The sequence below is a fragment of the Phalacrocorax carbo genome, chromosome 25, assembly GCF_963921805.1.
Source record: "Phalacrocorax carbo chromosome 25, bPhaCar2.1, whole genome shotgun sequence".
NCBI lineage: Eukaryota > Metazoa > Chordata > Aves > Suliformes > Phalacrocoracidae > Phalacrocorax > Phalacrocorax carbo.
In genome coordinates, this window is record NC_087537.1 from 4648156 (window position 1) to 4675817 (window position 27662).

The 27662-nt window shown below is 56.7% G+C and overlaps 1 protein-coding gene across 1 annotated transcript; it reads right to left on the minus strand.

The window, feature by feature from the left end:
• Positions 1-5013: 5013 nt before the first annotated feature.
• On the minus strand, positions 5014-27349 carry ITGB3 (integrin subunit beta 3). Its single transcript, XM_064473059.1, has 15 exons — positions 27003-27349; positions 21681-21766; positions 17103-17295; positions 14824-15076; positions 14141-14303; positions 13382-13543; positions 13129-13224; positions 12828-12917; positions 12316-12450; positions 11412-11841; positions 9116-9338; positions 8824-8924; positions 8580-8699; positions 7335-7501; positions 5014-6579 (listed from the first exon to the last, which is right to left on the minus strand). Exons 1-15 carry the CDS (start codon positions 27058-27060, stop codon positions 6511-6513), a joined length of 2346 nt encoding a protein of 781 aa, XP_064329129.1. The 5' UTR covers positions 27061-27349; the 3' UTR covers positions 5014-6510.
• Between the last annotated feature and the right edge of the window lie 313 nt (positions 27350-27662).

Genomic DNA, 27662 nt, shown 5'->3' on the forward strand with positions numbered 1-27662 from the left:
CCATGTAGGAGCAGAGCGGAAGGAGGGAAATATCAGTCCCCAGCTCTGGTGTGTCCTAGGGCTTCCTGCAGCTCCTCGCTGCCTAAGGGGACCTCCACGGTGCCCACGCTGGGATCTGCGTCATGAATGTCAACCACGTCCCCCTGGGGATATGGGGGAAGGTGGAGCTTAGTCAATGGGGAAATAAGTTTGAGGAAGGGGAGCCCAAAACACAACAAGAGTTTGCAGGGAGACTCTTGGCTGCAGTTTTAAATGTCTCACCAAAAGGGCAGTTTACAACACTGAGAACTCTCACGTCCACAAAGGATTTGGTGATTTCAGAGAATCTCACCCTAAAACTGCTTCCCAAACCAGGGCCTTATTGGCCAGAGGTAGGCTGGAGGTCCAAGCTTTCCCCAGGGCCCAGCATCCTCATCCCAGGCTAATGCTGACTCCTTTACAGCCCTGGAGAGCCTACAGTGGATAAATCCCAGGGCAACCCAGTCTCATCTCACAGCTGACCCAGCTTCGAGCAAGAAGTTGGAATAGAGACCTCTGTAGCCCTGGGAAATGTCAGCATTTTGGCATTTTTATTTTTAATTCCAGCTCTTTCTCCTCTTCTTCCCCAAGCCTTAAGCTTTCTGCCCAGCAGCTGCTCCAGATCCTGAACAATCCCAAAGCGCCAATATGCTCGCCATCCGCAGCCACGTCCTCCAGTGCCTACTGGTGATTCTGGTCCGGTAAGTGGATTTCCACTGCGGGTAGGTGAGACTTCACCTCTCCAACATTGACCTGCTTCCCTAGAATCAGTGGGGAGAGGTGTTTCTTTTCAGAAAATTTCCTAGAGACGTGGAAAACACAGCTCTGGGTTGTGAATGGGACAGAATGCACCTTAAATCATCTCCCAGCTGCATCAGGAAGCACTTCGCTCATTCTTGGATTTATTAACATATCAGTTTACAAAAGGCGTTGATGCATTAATGGGCTCCTAGAAGAGGGAGCACTTCAGTGCTTCCAGAAATAAAAGTAGCACTAACAAGACCGCCGGCCCGAAGCGTTGCCGCAGGAGCTGTGTCTGTGGGATGGGTTGCAGGCTGTCCTTACTCTCTGGAGCTCTCCATGGGGGAAATCTCCCTGGGCATCCCTGTCTGCAGCCCGAGGTGATCACAAAGCGGCACAGAAAGGTGGAAAGCGTCTGACCGAGCGTGTACAGACATCACCATCTAGTGGTCCCTATCACCAACAGCCTCAAAGCAGCCCAAAATTTGCAGGTTCAGCGAAGTTGGAGTTCTTGCTCACAAATGGCTTCTCCCACGGAGCTGGGAGCGACGGCCACCTCCACCACCTGCCCCAGGAGGTACCTCTGGCGGCTCACACTCCTTTATGCCAGCCAGCACAGCGACACAGCCCTGATTTTTTGGGGAAAAAGCCACTCCAGGCTCCCAGCAGTGGGTCCTCATGGTCATGGGCCTGATCCTGCAAGCAGCCATGCCCGCTGGCATCAAGGGGCAGGGAGCTTAGCTAAACGTGGGTCTTGCCTCATCCCACAGCTCAATGGGAAATGGAGATCTGCCCAAACTGCGCACATGACATCGCTCTGGTTTCTCCAGGGTGCTGGAGTGGCCTGGTTTTGGCTGGGATAGAGTTAAATTTCTTCACAGTAGCTGGGACGGGGCTGTGTTTTGGATTTGTGCTGAAAACAGCGATGATAATGCAGAGATGTTTTAGTTGTTGTTAAGTAGTGTTTACACTACTCAAGGACTTTTTCAGCTCCCCACGCTCTGCCAGGTGCACAAGGGGTTGGGAGGGGACACGGCCGGGACAGTGACCCCAGCTGACCCCAGGCATGTCCCACACCACAGGACATCACGCTCAGCACACAGAGCTGGGGAAGGAGGAGGAAGGGGGGGACGTTGGGAGTGATGGCGTTTGCCTTCCCAAGAGTCACCGTTAGGTGTGACGGAGCCCTGCTGTCCTGGGGATGGCTGAGCACCCGCCTGCCCGTGGGAAGGGGTGAAGGAATCCCTTGTTTTGCTGTGCTTGTGTGTGGCTTTTGCTTTACCTGTTAAACTGTCTTTATCTCAACCCAGGGGTTTTCTCACTTTTCCAATTCTCTCCCCATCCCAGTGGGGCGGGCAGTGAGCGAGCGGCTGGGTGGGGATTGGTTGCTGACTGGGGCTAAACCATGACATGGAGTCACTGAGGTGGGACAGAGGATTTCAGAGGAGCATGTTGGAGCAAACACGGTTGAAGTGGATGGGGAGGAGCAGGGGTTACCTTCCAGCTCCAGAACAGCCTCCTCCTGCTCTTCCCCCAAGTTGTACACGTTCACACACAGGCGGGATGTGCTCTTCCTACCAAGGGAGCGGACGGACATGTGTGAGATGTCCCTGCCCAGTACCCATCCCTCTGCCTTGGGGGCACAGAGCACCCTGGGGGGACACCCAGGGGTGGGACTGGCTCAGCCCCAGGCGGTCCCTGTGTTACCTGTCCTGGGGTGTGACAGCCGCCGTGGGGGGCTGGGGGCCCTGACCTGCAATGTCTGGGGGCAGCTCTCTGTGGCACTGCTGGTCCTTTGGCCTTGCCGCTGCGGCTGATCCTGGCTGTCACTCATGTACTTGCTTTTCTTCTTCTTCTTGCCCTATGGCTGCCATTCCTTTAGTAACACCTCAAAGAAAGAGGGGGCCTGGGGCCGGGAGCCCCCACACCATCAAACACTGTCCAAGCATCGGCTGAGCCCTGGGAGGGGAACAGCAGGCACCTGGCAGCCCCCAGCTGGGGGCTCTGGGATGGTCCAGTCCTCCATTTCTGGAAGGTCCCCCAGCTCCTGCACAGGAGTCTACCCCAAGCTGGGCCACACCAGGGTGCTCAGCCGCGAGCAAATCCATCTCCAGGCCAAATCCTTGCTTGAGCTTCCCAGGAGAAGATATGGATGCACAGCCCCTGGTATGACCCAGCTGCATCCCCGGGGGCTGAGGGTTGTGTGCATGGGTGATGGGTACGTGGGTTTTTTCGGGGTGCGGGAATGCTTCGAAAAGCACTCATGTGAATGTATGCAGGGGCCATGAGTACTGTGCACCATAGGGAAGACCCCCTGCAGTGTTGGTCCCATCCTCTATCGCCCTCCCCTTCCCATCTTGCAGCTTTTCTGCCTTGAGGACAAGCAGGGAACATGAGGACACCGAAACCTGGGCAAATGTGGGTTCCCCCCATCAAAGGAGGCCTCCCCTTACTTACTTGGTGGTCCTGCTGGATGTGGATTTCTTACCAGACATGGCGATCCTGCTGGATGAGCACACCCTCCTGGGGGCCTGTGGGGCTCGGGAGCAGGCAGATGTGTCCTGACTCTCTGCTGAGCCACAGTGTGGTGGCTGCTGCTGAGCCTTGGTGGCTGCAGGGCCATGGGTTTTCAGTGGCTTGCAGGGCTCCATCCCCTCCTCATCCGGGCCCTGCTGTGGATAGGGGCACCCGCGGGGCCCCGCTGACACTGGGGGCCACAGCTGAGGGCACAGCTGGGAAGGATGTGACCTGGGGCTCTATGTCTGTGGCAGGGCAGGAGGTGACTTCAGTGCCGGGGGCTGCCTAGCAAGGGGGTACTGCAGAGCAGGGTCCCCCTGCAGCACCCCACATCCTCCTGCCCCACTCCAGGAACCCTGTTGTTGGTTCACCTTCTGGGCAAGTGCCCCTGTGGCCTTGGGTGCCCCCAGGTGGTGCAGGGCAGTCCCCAAGCTCGCTGCCTGCGGTCACCTCTCTGACCAGGTCACAGGGTGCCTGGTGACACTGGTGGCATTCCTGGGCTCAGCTCCCTGCCACCAGCAAGCATTGAGCTGGGACAGGGTCCAACAGGGTCTCCAAGGCACGGGGCGGCACAGGGGTGGGGACAACATCCAGGGCCTGAGCACAACTGTGCCTCCATCCCTCTGGCTGCTGCTTGCTGGGCCCCGCACCATGCCTGTAGCCCTGAGCAGGATCAGCTCCTGTGCAGGCTGGATGCATCCCGTGGGAAGGGCCCTTGCTGGCCGGGCTCAGCAGGGAGAGCGGGGCAGGTTCCCCGGCTGGATGACCTGAACCCTGGGCTGGCACCGCACCCCTATGGCGCCTCGAGTTCCCCAGCATCTCTGAGCGGGTGCCCAAACCGAGCGCTGCTTCAGGGCAAGCCGAGGGCTCACCCAAAACCCCTGCACCTCAAACCCTCCCCAGCCAGCCTTGGGGGGTGTCATCCTCCGCCGCGTTACAGCCAGGCTCTGCCTACGGCACCTCTTTGCCTTCCCCATGACCAGCCCTGCAGCTGAAACGCTCCTCCTGCAGCCAAACCCAGCTGAGCCCACCCCCAGAGCCCTCTTGGGTGCTGATAACACCCACCCTGAGCCCCTGCCCCATGCAGCTGGGGGCAATGAGCGCTGCCCCAGGTGCCTGCGCACCCCGTGGCCCAGGGAGCGCAGGGGGGGTTGGAGAGCCAGGCAAACAGTTTTTACGGCACCTCCTGTGGTCCCAAAATGCTGCTTTGAAGGGCGGCCACTGGGTGTCCCCGCAGCCCTGTGCGATGCGCTGCCAAGGCACGGGCTGGGGGCTGGGGGCACAGGCAGGACTCTGCTCCCAGGTTTAGCACCTTCCCCCCCAGCCCAGGCTCCAGCTGTCCCTGGGACGGTCTTGCAGCGGTCCTAGCCCAGCTCCCCTCCTCTGGGGGCTTCTCCAGCACACTGAGGGGCTCACAGGGACCTGTGGAGCAGGATGGGGGCTGGCACTCACCCCACTTGCAATGAAGCGAGGAGGCTGCTAGGAGTACCACAGTCTGCAGCAAGCTCTGACCTGCCCTGTGTGCCCAAATGTGTTACCTACCCCCAGGAGGGCACCAGTAACACAGCAGAGACCCTACCATGGGGGGGACCCCACAGCCCTGCTTGCACTGGGTCCTCCGCTCCTCAATCCATCCCAGCTCCCTGAGTCATGCGGGGGTGCTGGGGGCTGCCTATGGGGCAGGAGGCCTGGGCACAGACCACTGGTATGGACACAGACACCATTAGTAGTTTGAGGTTTTTAAAATTTTATTTGTTTTTATTTCTGTGGCATGAATCACTGCTGCTTGGGTGCTGCCCATCCACCCGCCGCTCCAGGGCTCAGCCCCAGCTCCCACCCCAGCATCAGCGACTGCTGCCTGCAGCCAACCCCTGCTCCCACACTGCTGGGGACAGGCCAGCCAGGGAACAGGGGGCACACAACTGCCACCAGCTGGGCCAGCATGCTGCTGGGGCCTTGGGGGGCAGCTCCACACAGAGCACACGGTCACTGTTGCTTTTTGGTGCAATCGAGGGGAACAGAGGCACCAGGCTCTGGCTGGGGCATGGACCAGGCAGCAGCGCTGTTACAGCCCAACTCTGCCACCAGGACATTTTTTTTGTTTTCTCACAGGTGATAGACAGCCTCAGGCAGCAGGATGTAGCCCGAACCACGCCTGCTCTTCTGGAACCCTGAACTACACAGAAAACCAAGCGTGGTGCAGTTACGCAGTCCAAAAAGCATAGGAAAGGGAGAGAGGTGGCCAGGCTCAAAGGATAATGGGCATCATAGAATCATTAAGGTTGGAAAAGACCTCCAGGCTCCTGAAGTCCAACCATCAACCCAACAGTACCATGTCTCCTATACCATGTCCTGAAGTGCCACGTCTACATGTCTTTTAAATAGCCCCAGGGATGGTGACTCCACCACCTCTCTGGGCAGCCTCTTCCAATGCCTGACCACTCCCTCAGTGAAGACATTTTCATAACACACCCCAGGCTGCTGCCTGCACATCCATGTGCTTTGGGGCACGGAGACAGTGGAGGGGGACATAGGGAGCAGCTGAGCTGGGCTGTGGCTGGGACCAGCACAGCTGATGCTACATAGAGTTGGTCAGTGGTGCAAACTGAGTGCACATGATGGAGATGAGGAAGGGCCCTGTGATACCGTCCCAGGCCACAGCAGCGCCAGAAACATGTGGCTGGAAGAAGTACGGGGCTGCTGGGTTGCTCAAGTGGTGTCCTCAACCCACAAAGCTATGCAATGGCTCCTGCCTGCGGGCAGTCTCCCCCCGGAGACTGCTCCTGTACCCAGGGGAACTGCATCTGTCCAGTGCACGAGGGGACGCTCCGAGCAGGCAGAGCTTCACGAGTACGGGCCATGGAGGAGAGCACAGCTCAGCCTTTAGTTCGAGCAGCCGCTCCCAAAATCCTCTTGGCCTGATGAGCACCTAACAGTTCACAGACTTGCCAGGCAGAGAAAGTCCCATTTCTCTGCGTTCAGTGTATGGAGGGGCCGCCAGCTCCTGCGAGGCGACCCGCCGAGGTAAGGATGAGAGGTTTGCTGTAGAAAGCACATCCCTGCAGTGACAGTGGGGTGACGGGCAACAGGGCCTCGGAGGCAGTCAAGGGATTGTTAAATTACACACAGACACACTCACACACGCAGACACACACAAGCTCTTCTGTAAACCGGACTTCAGAAGATCCTATGGATCCTTGGCTGATCCCACAGCCAGCGCTGGATGTGGCATCCTTACATGTTCCCACGGTATGTGATGTTGGTGAAGGTAGAAGTAGCCTCTTTGTATAAAGGGTTGTTGCCCTGGAAGGAGGAAAAAGAGCATCATCACTTTATGCTTGGCATGAGTATTTGCTCTGCTTTACAGCTGGGGAAACTGAGGCACCGTTTCAGCATTGAGTGGTGGATCCATGTCTCTACTCAAGGCTTTGGCTGGGCAGTTTAATGGCTCCCAGTGAGGTTTCATGGAGGAGAGCAGGAAAAGCTGCCATGGAGGAGAGGAAAGGCAGCGGGAGCTCAAGAGCAGAGAGGCCTCCTGAAAGAGCCACTCCATCCTCCCGCTCTGGGGAGGTGGAGAAGAGGTGAGGGAGAGGTGCCAGTGCCATCCCTGACCCCCCCTCGTGCTCCAGGTGCCTCAGCCCTTCCAGCATCCCGTGGCAGGAGGGACCTTCCGCCTTGCTCACGGGATGGAAACACTGGTGTGGGCAGTGAGTAAGAGGGTCACACTGGTGACAAGTGCTTGGGATATGCTGGAGGTGGGAAAATCATCTGGGACATCTGCTGTTGCCTGTCCACAGCCCCTGGGACTGCAGCAGGCTCAGGGAAGGGGTGTCCATGCTGGCAGTGCCACCCCAAGTCCTGCCTGTGACACTGTGCCATGCTTCAGAGGGGCCTGGGGCAAGCTGGTCCCTAAGGACCATGTCCTGGGTCCACAGACAGCAACTGGGCTCTCGTGCTGGGAGCACTGGGATCTGGATCCAGTCAGCCCAGGGGCTGTGGGATTCAGCAACTCCTGCCCTGCACAAGCAGGACTCCACACCTGACCCGCTGGCCCTCACCGTGTCCCACTTGGCCCTGGCCTTCTCCTCCTCGAAGCGGGCAAACTCCCGGCGGTCGTGGATGGTGATGAGGAGCTTCCAGATGAGCAGGGCAGCGAGGCCGATGAGCAGGATGGCACCCATCACAGAGAGCAGGACCACCAGGACGTCTGGCCCTTTTGGGCAGTCTGGCAGAGGGAAGAGGGCAGAGTTAGGGGGGCTCAGCACCCCCGGGGCAATTAAAAGCAGCTCTGGGGCTGCCTGGCCATGGGTACATGGAGCTCCTCTGGTCTCAGGAGGGCATCATCCTCCGCTGTTAGGAACCAGGAGCCTCCACCCTTGAGCATAGCAGGTTCTAAAAAGGAGGATCCCATCCATGCGGTGCACGTCTATAGGTGCTCCTGTCTATAGGGTGGGGGTCTGCATGCAAGTCTGGAGCAGTCTGGGTCAGGGGTGTCTCAGGTCCCACCCATGGTGGGGGATGACATGGGAGACCAAGTCCTTGGGCTGATGGAAGTTCATCCCCAAACTACCAGCCCGCCTGACGCCCCACCCCACCCCCACCCTCCGGCTGCATGTCAACACCGTACCGGCAAGCGGGGATGGCAAGTTCCAGCGTGAACCCCAGGAGCCACGCTGCTCCCCACACACTGCCGGGGCTGCGCGGCCCCCCCAGCCCTTGCCTGCCTCTCCCCTCCGGGTGCAGGGGCCAGGGAGGGTTGGCTGCGGCCCTAGCAATGGCGTGCAGCTGTAATGAGAGCTGGCAGCTGCTTTCATTGCCCTGCTTTTGAAAGATCTGCAGCCACGCAGCCCCTGACTTAGCTGGGAATCAGACCCCAAGGTCTCTGGAAACGCTGGGGCTGCTCTGCGTGGCAGGGTGCTGCCATATCCCAGCCCTGAGGCGCAGCCACAGCATTGCTCATGCCTGGCTAATGGGAGCCAGCTCTTATCTGCTTGCTTCTTAAGAAAAATCACACCCATGCCGTCAGAACAGTGGGAGGGTTGAGCCCCCCACCCTTGGCCTCCATGAGAGGGTGAAATAACAGAGCAACACGGTGGGGAAACGTGAGACAGAGGCAGGAAATCATGGCCCCGGTGGCACAGAGCAGGGAACAAAGCAGCTCTTTAACCCCCCTCAGCCCCCAACCACGGAGCCTGCCTGGGGCGGGAGGTACACAGAGGACTTGAAATCCACCCATTTAGCACAGAAACCCAGCACAGCATGCTCTGCACCTCCACAGCCTGACTGCAGCAGCCGGGTCTTACCTGGCTCCTCGATAACGTAGAGGATGGACTTGCCGCTGGAGTCCTCGTAGTACTGGAACCGCACCACGCAGTCGTCCTCGTCCTTGTAGGTGCAGTTCACGGCATCCTTGCCCCTGTCACCTGTCAGAGAGAGAGTCTCAGAGCCCCCCACGCTGGGGGATGCACACGCAGAGGGAGAGTGCCCAGCATATGCAGCGCCCCCCATTGCACGCTTTGGGGCAGGGGTTCGGGTCTCCTCTCTTACTCAGTTCCTGCACCGTCTCGATCTCATCGCGGCACATGCGGCTGCAGGACTGCTGCTTCAGCAGCGCTCCCCGCTCAAACTTCTTGCACTCCACGCACTCCCTGAGGAAGAGGAGGGAGGTACTGTGAGCTCCTCCATGCTCTCCCCAGAGAAACCGTCACACTTTTTGGTCTCAGGCTGTGGGAATCACTGCAATCCCAACCCAGCTGGTTTGCAGCCAGTGAGAGCTGCCAGCACCACTGCCGGCTCCCTGATAGGGTACGGCCCATCCCACCTCTCTGCCCTCTCTCACTTTTTGATGGTGCAGGCGTCCGGGCACGTGGGACACTTCTCGCAGGTGTCGCCGTAGGAGCCGGGCTGGGTGCAGTCGCACTTGCCGCAGACGCAGGAGCCATGGCCGCTGCACACCAGCCCGTTGCTGGACATGCACGTGTCGGTGCGGGTGGTGCAGTTGCAGTAGTCACCGGTCCAGTCTGAGTCGCACAGACAGTCCCCACAGCTGCACTGCCCGTGGCCTGGGGACAACCCAGAGGGCATCAGGACCCTCAAGCGTCCCCATAGATCTTGTTAGCAATCACCCATATGGGGTGCTCATGTACCCAGAGCAGCAGCTCCACCTCCGTGGGGCATAGCAAGGCAGACCAGCCACCCAGGACAACCCTTTTCCGCCATCCTTGGGGTGGGACACACGGCAGCTCAAACTTCAACCTTTGCTGTGTCCCCAACACTCCTCTTATTCCACCCAAAGAAGAAACCACCGCCACATTTCGGGATGAGCTGCCCCAGCTCGGGCAGGTTGGCAGCAGCAGCTGGAGATGCTCAGATCCATCTCTGAGCTAGTCAAGCTTTGGCTTTGGCTTTTAATTTCAGATTGAGTCACGACATCCGGTCAAACCCCCCAAATCCCACTTGTTTCCCAGCCCCAGACCAGTCAGGGGAAGCCGACTGCTGGGAAAAGCCCAACAAGCTCCACATGCTCACCAATACGGGTTTAATCAGACAGACAGACGTGCTCAAATCCTGCCAAAGCCTGGAGCTATTTGGATTGCGGTCTGATTTCAGCTCAGAGACAGTCATGGTGAGCAGTGGAAATGCTGTGGAGCCGGCACGCGCCGACCCGTCCCAAGCCCTGAGTGCACCGGGGCACATCGGGAATGTTGCTCCCGGCGGGGGATCGGCTGGGCACTGTCCCGTCACGGCCTCAGGGCACCAGCATGAGAAATAAATGTGTAACCCTAGTAATGAGGAACTAGGACTGAGTCACAGGAAGATAGTGCCACACTGGGTGACAAGGCATGGAAACAGACGGGAGGACTGGAGAGAAGTGGCTCAATGGGCTGGGATCGATGCCAACAGGGTCAGACAGATCTGGTTAATTAACAACTTGCCCAGGCTGGGGGCAGTGCATCACCATTGCCCTTCGCCTGCTGGATTGCCGGGTCAGGCAGCCGTTGTGCAAACAGGCAGTGGGAGCAGGGACAGGCGCCTGGCTCCCCGAGGGCACTGACTGTTCAGGGTGGGGAAAAACCCCAGCCTGTTATCAGCAGGCTGTTAATATAAAAGATTATTCCCAGCAGCACAGAGGGAGCCGGGAGCCGTGAAGTTGGGCTGGGGGGCAGGTGAGGCCCAAGAACCTCAGTTTGGGGATAGCGGGGAACAGGAACTGAGTGTCATCTGGCCATTAGGCTTCATCTCACCCAGGCTGGGCTCCAGCAGAGCGGGATCAGCTTTGCCCACTGATAGTTTCCTGGGGATTTTTGAGCTTGCAGCAGGAAAGTGGTGGCTTTTTTGGCACTGTTTTAGCGGCCACCTCACCTGGGATCACAGGAGGCGGCTGGGGATAGGAAAGGGGGTGGCTACCCCTCTCCTTCTCTCCTTGAATCACTTTTGGGGTGCTCTGCTCCTGGATGGGATGTGCCCCAGCTTCATACCCCAGTCCCAGGTGCTGCCACCCCTCTCACATCCCCTGAAAAACTAGGAGATGGGGCAGAGTGGTGGGGTTCGCTCAGACTTCCAGTGCTTACTGGAGACATGGGTGGGAGAAGCCTTGGACAGGGGAACCCGGTGGGGAAGAGGCCCTGACACATCAGGACATGTGAAACCACTCTTGGGGCTTGGGATGGGTGTTTTAGAGTGAGGGGATCCTTCCCTGGCCCCTGGCATGGGAGGACCCAAGGACTTGGTCCTCCCTCCCCACTACTGAGAGCAGCAGCAGCAGCTGGGGCTGGAGCAGGCAAGTCTGGTAGCGCATGAAAGAGATTAATATTTTGGATGGGTGATGCTGTAAGGCCACCAGGGAGTCCTGAAGAGCTGGGTGGAGGTAAACATTGCCTCTCCCCACCCCTTTCCCTCCACTCTGGGGTTCCCTCCTGCAGAGCAATACCTCCGATACATCAGGGGCTGCGATTCAAGCAGGGTCTGGCCGGTCCCTGCCCTGCGCACCCCAGACCCGCTTCCCTGGGTGCTCACCAGCCACCCCAAGTGAGACTCCTGAGTCGAAGCAGGGACTGAGGTCTGCTTTTAACCCTCAGAGCCCATCACCCTGCAACAGCACCCTGAGCTGCTTCCCCTCCAAGCCCAGCACTCACCTGAGCACATCTGGCCCTTGAAGCGGACGCAGGAGAAGTCGTCGCATTCACAGTACTTGCCCGTCACCTTCCCGAAGTCGCTGCTGTGGCACACGCACTGCCCGCAGATGCACTCGCCGCGCTGGCTGCAGAGGGGCTGGCCCGGCTGGGGGCTGCAGTTGTCCTGCTGCGAGGGGTTGTACTCCTCCTCCGAGCACTCGCAGTGCGAGCCCAGGCGCCCGGGGTAGCAGCGGCACACGCCGCACTCCAGCGTGCCATTGCCTTGGCTGCAGGACGAGCTGTTGGCCTCGGCTTGGCTCTCGCAGGAGCAGTCGCAGTCGAAGTTCACCAGCACCGTCAGGCTGTCCTTGAAGCCCACAGGTTTGATGGTGAAGGATTTCTGCCGCTCCTGTGGGCACCCCCGTACCTTGGCCTCGATGCTGAAGCTCACCTGGAGGGCAGAGGGATGCATCTGAATGTCACTACCCTGCCACCGGGGTACCTGCTCCAGGCTGGGTTCAGCTCCTCATCCATGCCCAAGCTCAAGCAGCCCAGAAACAGAACCTATCAGGTGTCTCTGGGCTTTTCAAAGGTGTCCCAGCATGGTTTGGGTCAGGGCACCTGTCTGCCACAGTAACCAGGCTAGATCAGTCCAAAGATCCATGCACTATGGCCAGCAGCCCAGGCTGAGCCAGACGACCACAAAGTCTGCATCCAGCAGACTCAGAAAAGCATTTTCCTCCTTGCACCCACCCAGCTGGACCCCTCTCTCCACTGCAAAGAGCTTACAGGGTGCCCTGCAAGGGTCTGTGTCACCCAGGAGGTGGTGGGGCAAGCAGGCGGTGCTGGTGGAGAGCTTCAGACAAGCTGGCAGCACTGCTACATAAAGGGGGAGAAAAACCAGGCCCATGAGCAGGATCCTCACCGTGTCCCCAATCTTGAGCCCCACGCAAGACTTGAGCCCAGGGATGACCTCATCATTGACGCAGGTGGCATTGAAGGCCAGGGACAGCTCTTCAGGGAGGTCTCGTACCTCCAGCTCCACCTTGGAGCGGATTTTCTGGGGGAGGAGAGAGAAGCGATGAAGAAGACAGCACAGGCTGGGCAGGGCTCAGTCCCAGGGAAGGGTCTGCCGAGCACCGCAGCGATGCTCCCACGCGCATGGGAAAGGAGCCAAGTGCCCCAAATCTTTCTCAGGACTCCACTATGACGTTCCCCACAGGGAAATGCCTGAGGATGGGAAGGGGCTGGCAGCAAAACACAGTGATCTCCTTTCCCCAGGAGATGTGTGGGTGGAGGCAGATGTTCACAACTGGCCCAGGGAGGATGCTTGGAGCTGGGGGAGCTGCCAAATCTGTGTGAGCTGCTTACAGTGTGAAGCAGTGGCTGTTTTGGGAGGGACAGAGCTGTTGCGGGGCCATCGCACTGCACACTCACCCCGTAGGAGTCCACTATGAGCTGCAGGACATTGCTGGAGTCTCTGGACAAGGTGCCCACAGTTGTGCCCGGGATTAGCTCACTGTAGTTCTGGAGAAATATCATAAACATGGTCTGCTTGCAACAGGTAGATGTGCCATGGCTGGGCCAAACCATGCGTGGGCACATGGGAGCTTCCTGAGGGGCTTTGATAGGACAGGAGGCCACTGGGTTGTGTCTGGCCACCCGTGGCCAGCTGTAAAGGGTGCTCCTCAGGGCCCACCAGCCCCCGATGAAGGTGGCGTTGCACAACAACTGTTACCTGGTAGAGGCCCACGACTGTATCTGTCACAGCAAAGATCAAGTTGATGTTCTTCTGTGAGAGTTTCTCAGTCATCAGGCCCAGGGAGGGATAGTCCTGGGGAAGAGGAGAGGCTATACCCCGGGAACATGGACCCCAGCCACCCTGGTCCCCATTGTGTTCTCCAGCCAGGGCTGGACCACCTTTCCCATCCCATGGGGACCCTCAACAGGAGCTCCAGGCTCCCCAACCCCACGCATGGGTCAGGGCTTACCAGCGTGGTAGAGGCTGAGTACAAATTATTCTTGTCAATGTGGCACTGGGCGTCATTGGGCTGCACGATGCCAGCCAGCCTGCCGTCCAGCGCGATGTGGGTCTTGGCGTCCGTGGTGAAGACGAGCAGGTGGGAAGCATCGTTCCTCCAGCCAATTTTCTCCTGCAGTGAAAGGCAGCTCCCAGTCGTGCTGCAGCATGTGTTGAGGGCAGCCCTACATGCCAGAACCCTGTCGCTGCCTTCGCTGCCACCCCGGGTCGTGGCATGGCCGTAGAGACCGACCTGCCACTGCAGAGGGAACCGAAGGCCATTGCTCTCCCAGGGAAGTGCTGTGGGGGGTGTGTGAGCTGCAGAGCCTGGCAGGTGGGCATGGGCTTCTTGTGCCGGTGAAAGACAGGTTTTAATTTGCTAGTGTGTTAATCAAGGTAGTTAATGACTGAAGGATGTAACCCTCTCCAACCTCCAGCAAAATCAAGGAGCAGGCACAGGAGACCCTTCTGGGCTGGTTACTGCAGGACTGACATGGGATCATCATCACTCCCCAAGCACCTGCTCTGCTCCCCTCTCCTCCTGGGACCACACAAGGCCACTGGCCTAGAAATATCCTTGTTGAACATTCACCCTGTCCAGGTCTCAGCCCTGCAGCAGCTCCACAGAACTTATGGCTTTGTCCTGGTGGGGTCGGGTGGTCCCTGCCAGCCCACCAGGCCCAGCCTAGCAACCCTCTCCTGGCCCTAGCCAAGCCTTCTTGCCCCTTACGTCGCACACGGTGGCCTGGATGATGGCATCGAAGCCGCCCTCAGGTGCATCACGGTTCCGTGAGACACTCTGCTTCTGCACCTCCTCGTTGAAACGGGTCACCTCGTCCGTGAGCGAGAGGACATGTTTGTAGCCAAACATGGGAAGGCAGGTTTCCCCGATCCTGCAGAAGAAAAGCAGTCAGGGCATGAGGGTCTCAGGGCTCTTCCAGCTCCCATCCTGCCCTGCAGCCATCCCACACCTCTTGGTCCTGTCTGGGCTGTGCTGGAGGGACCCAATCACCCCGAGAGCCCAAGGACACAGCTGGAGGCTGGTAAAGGACCTTTTTTTTTAAAAAAAAAAATCAATCACATGTTCTAGTAATGCTAAGCTCAGGTCAGCTCCCAGCCTCTGTCCTGCTGGGATTTTTAGGAGTCACTTTTTCTGAGCCTCAACATGTCTCCTAAAGAATGGTGGAAAATTATTTGTTTCCTTAAGAGTTTTTCAGCAACAATGATACTTCAAAGTTTAGACCTGCTCCTCTTCCCTGTGCCAGGAGAACATGCAGTGCAGCAAATTCCTGCCCCAAATCAGGAACACAACTCCCTGCTGAAATCCATTGCCATGGTTTTCCAGCCATATTTCAGTGATGTCCCACTAATTTCTAGCCTTTACAGCCAAAACAGCCTCAGCCTGCGACTTACTCATAGCAAGGGTTTGCGATGGCTTGTGGAGGAGAGATATACATGTAGGGGGAAATGGGCTTGTCCACAAAGGCCCCAAAGCCAATGCGTAGGTTGCTGGTGAGCTTGCGCATCTCACTGGCCAGCTTGGTGCCCAGGTTCTGGATGTTCCTCAGATCATCCTTCATGGAGTTGGACAGGTCCATCAGGTAGTAAATATCCACGGGGTAGTCTTCCACTTGACGCACTTGGACGCGAAAGACCTGGGAGTCATCTGTAATGTGACAGAGCAGAGTGAGAGATCCTCTCCTGGGAGGAACAAAGGCGGCTCATCACGGGACTAGGGAGAAAGTCAACCTACGGGGTCAGCAAGGACCCAAGGAGATGGTTTAAAGCTGCTGGGAGGAGAGCATCACAGTTAAACAGATGCAAAGGGGCAAAGCCCTTAGGGGAGGGTGCATGCACAGGAGATATGCTGTGTACCTCTTGGAGACAGCAAATGTGGCTTATGACTGTTCTCCAGACCTCTCATTACCAGGAGGTGTGCAGACCCTCCTGCTCAGAGCTGACCCCCCAGGCTGTCCTGCATGAACAGCATGATCAACACACGCTGGATGGAGTGAAACACCCAGCATGTGGGCAGCAGGTCTTAAAGGGTTTACCAGGGGGCTGCGTGGCTGCTTTGGACTTCTTTGAGCTCCCAAGGACTTTGAGCATCTCCTGGCACCTCCCTCGTCCTCGCTTGTTCCCTCTCCTCTTGGCTCCTCCCAGCCCCTTCTGGGAAGTTTTTAGTGAAACATTTTCCAATGAAACAGAAACCTCCTTACACAGAACCTTCTGGGGAGCAGGCCAGTTTTGATGACTTTTGCACTTTAAAAAAAAAAAGTGCTGAAAAATCTTCGGATTGACCTTTTCTTTCTGCCTTTTAAAAGAGACAGAGGTTCTTTCTTGCTGTTCTTTGAAATGTAAAATAGGGGACAGCTGCAGCCTTCTCAGAACACCTCAGCTGTTGAGGAAAAAAGCTTTAATTGAGCTCAAACTGTTACTGTTTTCATGTTTCCTTCTAAATCTGCATGTCACATTCTGACTTTCAGGATGGAGAAAGTTTCAAAATCTATAAGAGCCCAAAGAGCTCCATCCCCACGCCAGGGGCATTGCTGGAGCACCACCACGTAGTCAGGGGGCCCAACTTTGTACACAGAGAGCATCTGTTTCTCCCTGTTGAGCTAAAACCATGAGGACTCTGAGCTTGTGGGACATGGGCTGTGACCTGTCCTACTTACACCCTTCAGCATTTGGTCTTGATTCATGAGTCAAGGCAGATGACTCGTGCCAAGCCTTCTTGGTTGGGCAGAGGTGGTATCAAGCTGGGGTCTTCTGCTGTTTCCAAGGAACAGGGATTTATGGCACCGCACACTGCCTCTGTTCCTCTCCAGAGCAACACACCTACCTGCCTCCTTCCAAATACCTTTAGACCTAAATAGAGCAAGGGCCACTTAGCAGCTACGCGTCCCCATTGCATGAGGACACTTCAGACTGCTGTCATTCAGATGGGTCAGGACTCCTCTTGGCCGGGCTCAGGGATGTGCACAGGTTGCCATGTGCTATCAGCCACCAATATCTGGCCCCAAGGCTTTAATGAGCACAAGGAACCAAAATTGTTCCTGCTGAGACTGGAAAAGTCATCCATGAGTGGATGGCCAGGGGTGGGCTGTGTGTGGGGCACAGCATGGTGACGGCACCACTTGCTCCATGTTCCCCAAACTTTTTGTGACCTTGGGCAAGTGACACCTATTAGTTTTGCCTCCTTCCTAGTATCACTTGCAACTCCTTGATGCTGGCAAATGACCGTAACAATTAATTGGTTCCAGCCTGCCTGGCTGAAATGAGCCTGGGAAATTACAGGGACCTGTTGGCATCCAACCCTGCCAGCTGCTCTACGGCTTGTTAGACACAAGCTGACTTCCACCAAAGCATTCTGAGCACAGCAGCAGTGGCTAAGGTCTAAAGGGCTTTATAAAATAAGCCTGTGCATTGTAGAAGTCACATCCCATCCTGCCTCTTGGGGTACCACACTACTGAGCCAAGAGACTGACCAGCAGAAGTCTGCTTGCAGGCAGCCCGGCTGCCCATCAGGGATGTTCCCAGAGGGTTTGGTGCAGCCCCCAGCCTGGCCTTGCCCACGATGGACACAAGAGAGCCTTGGCCAGTGAGGCAGAGTGATGGCTCAATCATTCCTCAAGCCCTTTGGGTTATTCCCACTGCATCTGCCCGTCCCGCAGCAGTTCGGGGACTCTTACCCGGCCGCAGGTTCAGATGTATTTTCTGGGGGCTCATCTGGGTGGTGGTGGAGCTCCCCGAGCCCTTGTCGCTGAGGGGCCGGTCCTCCAGGATGGTTACAGTGCTGGTGGGGAACTCGATGTAGTCGTGCCCGCAGCCATTTTGCAGGAGGTTGGCGTGCAGGTCACAGCGAGGGGCTGACTGTGCCAACACCTGCGGGAGAGGGATATGGTCAGGAGCCAGCTCCCCTGGGATCCCCTGTGGTAATGCTGGGAGGAAGAGGTAGAGCCCCCTTTTCCCCTGGAGAGCCCCTGCTTTATCATACCTAATGCAAGACCAGGATAAGAAGCTTTTTGGGGCACACTGTCACTGCTCGAGGGAGGTGGCACCCAGAGGGGATCCAGGATCAGCAAGTCCCACTGGGGCTCAGAGCAGCTGGTTTGGGTCTGCTGTGCTCTGTGAGGGAGGTCAGCAGCCCCTGCCAAGGAGCAAGGGATAATTTAGCCCTGCCAAACCCGCTCCTGACTGCTAGCAGCTGGAGCCTCAGGTTTGGTCTTGGTTTTGGCAAAACTAAAAAGAAAGCCCATCTACACAGGATGGCTAGAAGAGGGTGAGGTGGGATGTGACCGTGGCAGGCTGAGGGTGAGGGGCAGAGTCTGGGACTTTTTTTATTATTTTCTAGACTTTGGCAAAAGGAGAGCCACCTTTTCCTCCAATTTTCTCCACATGTGCCCTTAGACATCCCACCATAAGCAAGGAACAGCCCTGATGCGGGTGAGCCCATCGCATGAAGCAGTAATCAGTTCCTGTCCGAGAACAGTCGGGGCTTATCTCCAGCTCTCCAGCTTCCTACCGGATAGAGCCGGCCGGAGGAAAGGAGGACCAAAAAAGGACTGAAAGAGCAAAATAGCAACGGGGCTGCAGGAGAAACCATCAAGTGCCCATCAAAGGGAGGAAGCTCAAAGTGTGGAGTCACGGTGGGGTTCCAGTCCCGTCCCTCCTTTCCTAGAAAGCTCCTGGCTCCTCGCCTTTATCACAACACATTCAGAAGGGCTCCCGTCGCTTCGGTTTCTCAAGAAGACAAATATGGGAAGAATTTCTTTCCCAAAGCAACACTGCCAGGATCTGCTGCCGTGTGTTCCTGGCCAGGCAGCAACCACCCTCCCCTCCAGGGGGTTTCTCCCTTCTACAGCCCAAATCTTTCTACATTCAAAGTCCCACGCAGACCAGCACAGCCTTTCTCTGCAGCAAAGCGGGGTGGCACAAGCCCCGGCACAGCTGCTTCAGCCCTCTCCCTGCTCCTGGGAAGCTGGACCCCAACACTGATCTCCCAGCACTGGAGAGGTTCCCCATCCAGGCTATCAGCTCCCCCAGTTCAGGCTGGCTGAACCCAGGAATAAATTTGTGCATTTTAAGCAAACAAGTGGAAAAAGTGCAAATGGTGCGAGGAGGCCCTGGCTGACCTACAGCGCTCTGGAAGCAGTGGCCAAGCAATAGCCAGAAAATACATCAGCAGGCGTGTTCCTCCCCCGTGGCCTCCCACTCCCACCCTCACCGCCCGGACAGTGTGCTGTTGGATGAGCAAGACAAGTCATCGCTCTAAATTAGCTCCCTTGCACCCACCCACCCCGCAGGCTCACCCCCCAGAGCTCCCCACTGTGGGAAGAGGTGCCTGGCTAATTCCAGATGCCATCAATCATCATGTACATTCCTGTCCCAGGTGGGGAAATCACTGGAAAGATATGTGGGTGAAAAGCAGGCTGGGCAAACGGGTTTTTAACCAGGGCACTGGGTGATACCTGGAGATCCAGAGGGACTCACAGGCCCTCAGAGGACATCTAGCACCTTATGGGATTACAAGCATCACTCCTAATGCAAGATTTCTATGGAGAAGCTATTTAATCCCAGGGCTGCATCCTTCCCCTTTCGCTAGAGCCCTAAACATCATGATGGACTCAGGACTCACAGGAGCCTCCTCAGCAACAAAATCACTGCAGAATGCAAAGGAAAAACTTACTGTGCCATCAGTGGGACATTTGGCTACAAGGCCCTCACATCCCCCAGCCTCTAGTCTATTTTTTCCCCCCAGCCTCCCTAGACTTGCAAACACAGCGACTTGGTCACAGCCCCAGGTAGGAGCGACCCAGAGGCAGCCCAGGCTTGCTGGTGACAAACTGGCAGCGCAGGGACTTCATCCACTGGGATGCACCCTGCAAACCCCACTTTCCCATCAGTGTGGCCCTGACAGCATCAACTCCCCATCACAGGGATGAGGAGGGCAGGGCTGGTGGCGCACGTGTTCCCACCTCCTCTATCACAAGCCATCCACACCCCTTGGCTTATGCTCCCCAGCTCCACCTGCCCTTTGACCACTGCTGCCCTGCTGCAGGGAAGGAAGTTTCAGCTCAGCATCTGCTCAAGCTCTCTCCAGGATGGGAAACCTGATGATGTTTTCCCCTGATTGCTGCCTCCAAACCCTGTGAGGGCAGGGTCAGGCAGGGTGCTGGCAGAGCCAGCTCCATCCCTGAGCTCCCTCGCTGCTGGGCAGGGAGGCTGTGCAAAGTCACACATCCTCGGGGTATCTCCTTTTTCATCTCACAGGCAACCACATACAGCATCAGCTTCTCTGCAGGAGACCTCAGGAGCCCCAAGATGCCTCCACAGATTAAGCTAAAACTTTCTAGCAGCTTCTCTAAAGCAAACGCTGGTCTAGCCTTGCCTCCACCTTTCCTCCAAGGGAACAAGAGCGGGTGACACTTTGGGTGAGTGAGACCCTGGAAGATCTGCTGCAATAATCTCCAAAGTGATTTTAGAGCCACGTCTCAGTGTTAAGACTTGGCTGACTTTTTCCAAAAGGAAAACTGAGTGGATGGGCATGTCTCTTTGTTGGTAAGAGTGGTCAAGGCCTCTGAAAAATAAATAAAATTCAATTCTCCTCTGCATCAGTGCTCAGTGGGGTCAGTGATCACATGAAACCACAATGAAATTCTTCTGCTGTCCAAAGCCAGGATGGAGCAGGAGTAACTGATAACCCCTGGCTCCTTTGGAAGGCAGCACCAGTACAAAAGGGCAGCAGTGGGAGCAGAAGAAGCACAAATGAGGGCACTGTCCCTTTAAAATAAGTGGGGAGCAGTGTCAGAGACCTCCCCCACCCCAGGGAAATTAAACAAACCCACAGAAAAACCCTTATTTGCTAAATTAAGAGAATGTGGTCCAGATGTTGGAGGCAGAGTTGCTGAGCAGTTTACACAGGCTGGCTCTCCGGGGGCCAGCTGCTGGCAGCAGGACAGCTCCCTCGCTGCTTGTCACGTCTGTCTGTGAGCACAGCCCTGAGCAGCACTGGAAATATTTCCTTTTTTGGAAACCTTTGCTGATGCAGAGGAAAAAAACCCAACCCCATCACAGCCCCCGCTGCAGTGTCAAGACACCAGCCCGGCCCAGGAAGGTGGCTGGGAAGGAGGGAGGCTAGCCCAGCCAGCTGCTCCCTCTCCAGAGAGGGGAGCAAGGCCCCTTATCACACCGCAAAGGTCAGCCACTCCTTGCGGGAGATAAGACAGGGCACAAGCATCTTTCTTTAAACCACACACTGAGATCCTGGTGGTATCTGAAGGGCACAGCAAGCTGAGGCATCCCCTCCAGATAGGCGCTGACCCCAAAGCATCAGGCCATGCAGGCACGGTCCAACAGCATTTTCCAGCTTGGATCGCTTTTCCCCAGGTCTTTTCCCAGTCCTGGTGGGCACCACAGGCACAGCCACAGGGGTGGAGAAACAGAAAGCAAGAAAAGCCTTGCCAGAGGATGAACTGCTCCCAGCTGGGGAGCCCTGAAGGAGGTTTCATCAGCTCTCCCCATCCCAGCCTCACCTCCCCTTGTCTCTGCCCTGGGGCTGCTCTCCCATCCCTTGGGAAACTCCCTCCTCTCACCGCCCCACGGACTAACCCCCAGGGCAACATTTTTGGAGGGGAGCGTAGCAGATCTTCCAGGCTCTCACCCACCCAGACAGGGTGATTTTAAAGCCACAGCTCAGCTCTTACATCCTCTTTAGCTCAGTAACCAAAACGAGGCACCTCATCTTCCTGCTCCCCCCTTTCTAATGAAAAAAAAAAAAAAATGGCTTCTAAACCCAATCAGCATTTTTATTGCCTCACACCAGGCCCCCTTCCTTTTCCAGCCCTTCCAGCAATTAAACTCCTTTAGCCAGAGCTTTGCAATGGATTTACAAGAATCAAGCCAAAAGTAAACTAGGTTTTCAAACATACATTTTTTGAGAGACAAACTGAGTTGCCAGTGGAAACATCAGCATTTCCCAGCCAGCTCAATATAGCTACCGCCGACGTACCCAGATAAGGGGCAGATTTTCAGAGCAAGGCAGGAACGGGCAGCCTGAGCCCCGTGATGTGCATCTCGAGCTGTGGTCAGAGCCAGATGCCGCCAGGGAATGTGCTTAGACGTGGTGGGAACAGATGGAGACCAAGCCTGTGGCTGTAACACAGGGACCAGCACCCATCCCACATCCCAAAGGCTCATCCCTTCCTACACGTCCCCTGTCCTGCTCAGCGACATGCTTCAGCTGTACTCAGCCTCCCTCCAGCTCTTACCTCTGCAGAGCACCAGGCGCAGAGGGGGCTCACAGCCAGGCATTGCTTGCAGGAGTTCACTCCACGGGTGGTGCAGATATTACTCCCTGAAACAGCAAAACAGCAGTTACAACCCACAGAGCCCAAAATCCAGACGTGTGCTGAAGTCTCAGTGCTCAACCATACACTTCATGAGCAGGCACAACCCCATCCCAGCAGGGCTCTGCCCTAACCCCCTTTCCAGCCCTAAATCTCAGGGGCTTCCTCCTTGCCCCTTTTATAACCACCTCCCCAGCCCAGTACCAGCTGGGCTTCATCCTGCCCAGGGCTGAGCATCTTTTCCCGACTGCCAGCTCCTTGAAGGGTCCCCCCATCCCTGCAATGTCACACATGTGTTGGAGTGAAGCCCCCACCGCTGGCAGCGGGGCACATCTCCCCCTGTGGCTCCCTGCAGACATTTTGGGGCAGTAGGGAGGGCGAAGGGGTGAACTCCCAGGGGCGCAGCATGGTACCCGCAGCCCTGCCAGCAGCCAGGGAACTGCCGCTTCTTCCCACCGCCCCCAACCCAGGCTGGTCGGTGCCTTCTTGTGCGGACGCTAAACTCAGCGGCTGGTCTTGGCTCGGGTTCAAACCCAGGGAAAGGAAGGGAGGGAAAGGGCGTGAATCCAGAAACGTGCTGGCGGCGGTTTGCGCCAATGCCCCGGGGAAAGGTTGGGCTCTGTTGCTGGCAGTGGCAGTGGGGACTCTGGGAGATGCACGCCGGCACCAGTGAAGTCCAGGAGGTCCGTGTGGGGGATTAAAGGGCCCCAAAAAGCCCGCAGGGGCCCCAGGGCAGTGCCAGTGCCTGCCGGGGCAGGAGGAGCTCCTCCGGCAGAGGCAGGACCGCGCAGCTCTGTGGTTCCCACTGCCAACAGCTGATGCGGTGAGCGGCTGGGGGCATGGCTGCAGTGGCGTCACGCTTGGCTCCTCCGCCCTGCTGGGGCACAAGCATCTCCGCAGAGCTTTAGGATTCCCCGGGCAGAGCAGACCGCAGCCACGTGCCTGCTTGGTTGGGGGAACGCTGCAGCCTGGGGGATGCCAGCATGGAGCAGCGGGTGCTGGGGTCTCCTCTTTGCCCTGTGTGCCCCCCTGTGCCTGCCCAGGGCTCTCCCCAGCAGCCAAAGGCAGAAGAAGCGGCATTTTCTGTAGCCGCAGAAAATGCGTCATGAAGCAGAAAAAGGAAATGGTGAAATGATGTTATCAGGTCTTTGAGCAGAACCACAGCGATGGCATCGTGCACTTGTGTCTGCTGGCATGCAGTCTGGGAGCACGGGGTGTGCGTGCGCACAGGCGCCACGTGTGCGGCGTGTCGTGGACGTGTGTGCCTGTACGAGGGTGGTGTCACAGGCTGAGCTGGACACGCTGTGGCCGTCCCAAAGGCCAGTGGCCCATCGGATCTCTGCCACTCACCCACACCCCTTGCTTGTCCCAGGGGTTACAATTACATTGCAGGGGGCCTAAAATAAAGGCTAAAACCCAACTGCTTGGCTCAGCACCAGTTTTGGGATTGCATCTGCTCCCAGAGCTCTCGACATATACTGAAATACTCGGCTGCAGCCTCTGAGAAAGGGAAAGACTTTAAATATAGCATTGCCCAAAAGAGTGACAGGTTGATCTCCAGTGCTTTCTGCACCAAGGCTACTTAGCAATGTGTTAACAGCAGTATTGCCTCCTGGGGTGGATGTGTCCGGAGAGCCAGGGCTGAGCGAGGACAAGGCAAAGGGCTCTCAGAAAGCAGCAGCGGCACCAACAGTGCCGGCTCCTGCTTCTCACGCCTGCTCCTGCTGCGTCCATGTGAAATCCCTCCTGCCTTGCCAAGCGCCGGCGGCTGCAGCCCAGTGCGGGGCGCGTGCCTTGGATTTGCGCTCTGCCGCGCAGCTGGGAGCCAGTTCCAGCGTGGCTGGCAGCGGCTCAGCCCTCCGGGGACGGCAGGGGAGGCATTACCCTGGCAGCCCTTGGGGATGGGGACGGCCCTGGCAGCTCGAGGTGCTTGGATTAAACTCTCAGAGCTGCTAACCCTGGGGCCACATGCCCAAACACCGGAACAGCTTCTGAAACTGCAGGTCCCTGGGGAGCCCATGGTTTGATTCCTGGACCAGCGCCACGGCACCTTGGTCAGGGTCAAGGGTAGAGGTGCCAGGCCCTGTGCCAGGAGTTTCATTGCTTTCCGCTCTCACGTCCCTCCCTGTAGCCACCACCTCCAGCTGCTGGCTCAGGGCTGCGGTGGCTGCAGCGCTGGCTGGGGCTGGGTTATAGCACCCAGTACCCCCAGCAACGCCCCTGGCCCAGACTCCTATTTAATGGCAGCGTGGGGTTTGTTCTCTCAGAGGTGGCAAGTAGGATGGTTTAGTCACCTGGCTCTGCCCCAGCACCCAACTTGCTGGGAAAGTAGAGAGCTGACAAGGGCCCCTGCCACCCATGGGTGCTCCAGCCATGCTCCCAGCCAGAGGACAGGACCCAGGGCTCACACCAGCATCCAGGATGTGACACACACTGGTCCAAATCCTATCTCAAACAGGCTTCCCCTGTGACTTGAGCCAAGTCCACCAGCTGCTCCCTGCCTCAGTTTCCCCCATGCAGTGTTAACCCTGTCCCAGCAAGACCCAGTTGCACTGAAACGTGATGTGGAGGATTTCCAAGCTTCTGCCTGCCAGCCGAGCCCCTGGCTGCCTCTACTTCACCTCCTCATGCTGCGAAACCTGAGCTCTGGGGCTAATGAGCCCCAGGACTGTCGCATTGGGCTGGAGAGCTCATCTGCTCCCCAGCATTTGGTACAGATTTCCTCCTGCTTGTGCACAGCCTCTGGGCCCTGGTGGTTTCCTCTCCTCCCCTCCTGCCACCATACCACAGCCCAGGGGTCCTTGATCTTGTGTCCCCCCTCCATGCAGGAGATACAAACCCAATTTTCTCGTTGATTTTGGGTCAAGGGCCGCAAGCCAGGCTCTTCTGCCGCGGCAGGGCAGCAGCCCCAAGGCTGGGGAGCAGCACATGGGGTTAGAGGGGGCTGCAGCACAGAGGGTCCCTGCGGGCGGGATGCTGCCATGCCTGAGGCTGCCCTGGGGTCTGCCGGCACATCGTGCCACCAAGCCATTGCTGGCAGCGGTGGCTTTGCCTGGCGGTCCCTGCAGGTCACTACCTGCCCCCTTGGGCTGCCCAAAGCCCCAGCCTGGGGTCTCTGCCCCAGACTCACGCAGCCCTGTGGTCCCTGTGGTTTCCATTGCTCCATGACCAAGACATGTGCCTGGGGATGGAGGACCCTTCCCAAACCCCCAGCACCGTATGGAGCCATTCCTGGCCACGCTTAACCCAGGACTGGATGGAGCAGAGCCACTGCTTCCCCCTGGGAAGGGGTGGAAATGTCCCAGGCACCAGCAGTGATTAACACAGGGCAGGTATCACTGTGCAAACACGCCTCTTGTCCTGCTGAAAGCAGGCAGCCTCACCCCCCCCCCGCCCCACTGCTGGGAAATGTCTCTATTCTGGCATTTCCAGCACTGCTTGCGTGGCCGTGGCCGGCCGCAGGGTGCAGTTTTGGGAGGGCTTTGCGGGAGGGAGGCGGGAAGGGGGGACGGTGGGGTGATTTAGGAGCAAAAGCGCAGGCAGAGAGAGCGGAGGATGCTGCAGCTTGAGCCCCCTCAGGTTGTGGCCCTGAGTGCCCAGCACTGCTTCCCAGCCTCAGGATGCTGTGAGCAGATTAACAAGATCCCAGCACAGCCTAAACTAATAAATTCTGTGCTTTTTACTTCTTTTTTTTTTTTTCATTTTTTTGAGGCTTGTTTTTCCAGCCATAAAAACCAATAAACCCAAGTACAAAAGCTGCATTTTTTTACTACGAAAGCAGTATTCTCATATAACAATCTTATCCTAAAGGCTCAGGCTTTAAAGAAAAAGAAATCATAGTGCATGAAATACAGGGAAACGGGAGATAAACTTGGGAAGCATGGGAACCACCCGCCTGGGGCAGCGCTGTGCCCCTGAACAAGGTGAAATGATGCTCTCAAAATACCCCAGACGTCTGTGACTGAGCATCAGATGGGGAAAATTACTCAGTCCCCAATCTGCACTCCAAATAACCTCTACGTACCATGAGAGCCAGCCATGCACTTTGGTTTTTCCTGCTCTGCCAATTTGAGCGAGAATGCGCATACAGACAACTTGGAAAAGTATTTCAGAAAGCTTGATAAAGACACAAATCATACGTACATCCTCTCTGGCCTTTCTGCTTGACTCAGCGATAAGGATTTGGGCTTTTGTGGATGAACTGCCCACGCCGTCCTGGGACTGCGCCTTTTCCTTCAACCCCTCCCTGTCTGCCAGCGTCTTCCCGGAGAGGGCATGCCCTAGAGCGAGCTCTGGTGATTACAGGCACCGACACACAGGACCAGAGAAATCACCTGTGCGCAGCCCCAAACTGCACCTCTATAAACTCAAACTCTTCCAGGGGTTACCCTATGTCCTGTACTGATGACAGCTCGCTCCGGCAGCAGATCAGAGCCTCAGGCCGTTCCTGGGAATTCACCAAAGTCTGGAATTCTTTAGACAGACGACGTCGCCCCAAACCCCCTCGAGTTTGGCCTCAAAAACAATGGGACTGATTTATAAATCAGGAGCTGAAAACACTGCACTATTTTGCAGTTGCAGGATTTACTTTGAGCCCCAGAAACACACCTGGGGAGGAGAAAATGCTTCTCTAGGCTGCTTCTCCATGCTTCAGACATTGGAATTTTTTTTTTAAATACAAACTACATTTGTCCTTAAATCACCTGATGCCAGAAATCAGAGTTTTTAAAGAAAAGCACCAAAATAGCAGGAGAAAAAGCAACACAAGACAGCAATACTGACTTAAATACACTCCATGCCCTTAAAATGACATGGATACAGCGACTACATGCCCTGCAAACTTCCCCAGCCTATTTTCTGTTTGTTAAGGACAGAGCCCAAGTCACACCCCAGCCCTTCCATTACAAATCAGTACCCAGAGCCAAACACAGCGTAGGTAGAGAATATAAACTTGCCACACCCAGTGCAAGAATAACACACCAAACCATGTCTTGACCCTATAACAACTTTGAGAAACCCTCCTGGCCCTGACCCAGCTGAAGCCCAACCGGCTTGAGCAGTGCTTTCTATTTGGGAACCACGCTGAGGTTTCAGGCTGCCAGCTCCCCCTCCGAATGATTTTCCTGGGAAATCACAGACCCTGGGAATGCAGAAAGTCCTGGGATTTTGGGAAATAACAGGCAATTTAATCACTAAATGACCTGGCTTTAAGCAAGTGACAGCACACCGGGGCTGTAAACCTACCCGAGCTGCCAGCAGCGCAGAGCACAAGGATCCCAACAGCCACGTAGAGATTTCCCATCTTCTCCTCCGAAGCCCTGAGCGTGGGGGGCTGCTTGGACCAGCCCCGCCGTGAGTGATGGAGAGCAGCTCTGGGGTGGCCGGAGATTTTGAGCAGTCCAGGAGATGAATCATGAGTCTGGGTGTATGACAGACACGGTGAGTGGGGCCGGCTGGAGGAAACTGTGCTGGCTCGTCACTCAGTTTTGAGTCAGTGAGTGTCCCCGCCTGCTCTGCGTAGAGCTCCTCATGCTTTCTTCGCTCTCTCAGCTCAGACAAGGACCTAATAAACCCTGGCAGCAAGTACACGGCACTGGTGACCCTGGGGCTGCTACAGGCTCTTTCCAATAGGCTCTCTCTCCTGGGTTTAATTTGTTGCAAAATCTGTTCACTCCTTCCTTTCATTAACTCTTGCATGAAAGGCAGCCTGGGTTTTAAACTCAGTACAAGCTGCCTCTGAGTTTGAGGATTTAAGGGGAAATAGAGCAAATACATACCGACATGGAAGTGTGGGTTCTCAGCTTCCCTCCCCAGAGCATTGGTGCAAATGGGAATATCTCTGCTGAAACGGAGCTGGGAGCTAAGATCCACCATGGTCTGGTGGTCAACAGTGAAACCAGTAGT

Bases quoted from the DNA above. Each gene is read 5' to 3' on its own strand.
- ITGB3 (XM_064473059.1), bottom strand. From the start codon at position 27,060: ATGGGAAATCTCTACGTGGCTGTTGGGATCCTTGTGCTCTGCGCTGCT. The intron at 13,544-14,140 runs GTAAGGGGCAAG...CTTTCACTGCAG, and splicing joins TCCAGGCCACCGTGTGCGAC to GAGAAAATTGGCTGGAGGAA. The intron at 6,580-7,334 runs GTGAGGGCCAGC...TCCTCCTTCCAG, and splicing joins CCAGGGCCAAGTGGGACACG to GGCAACAACCCTTTATACAA.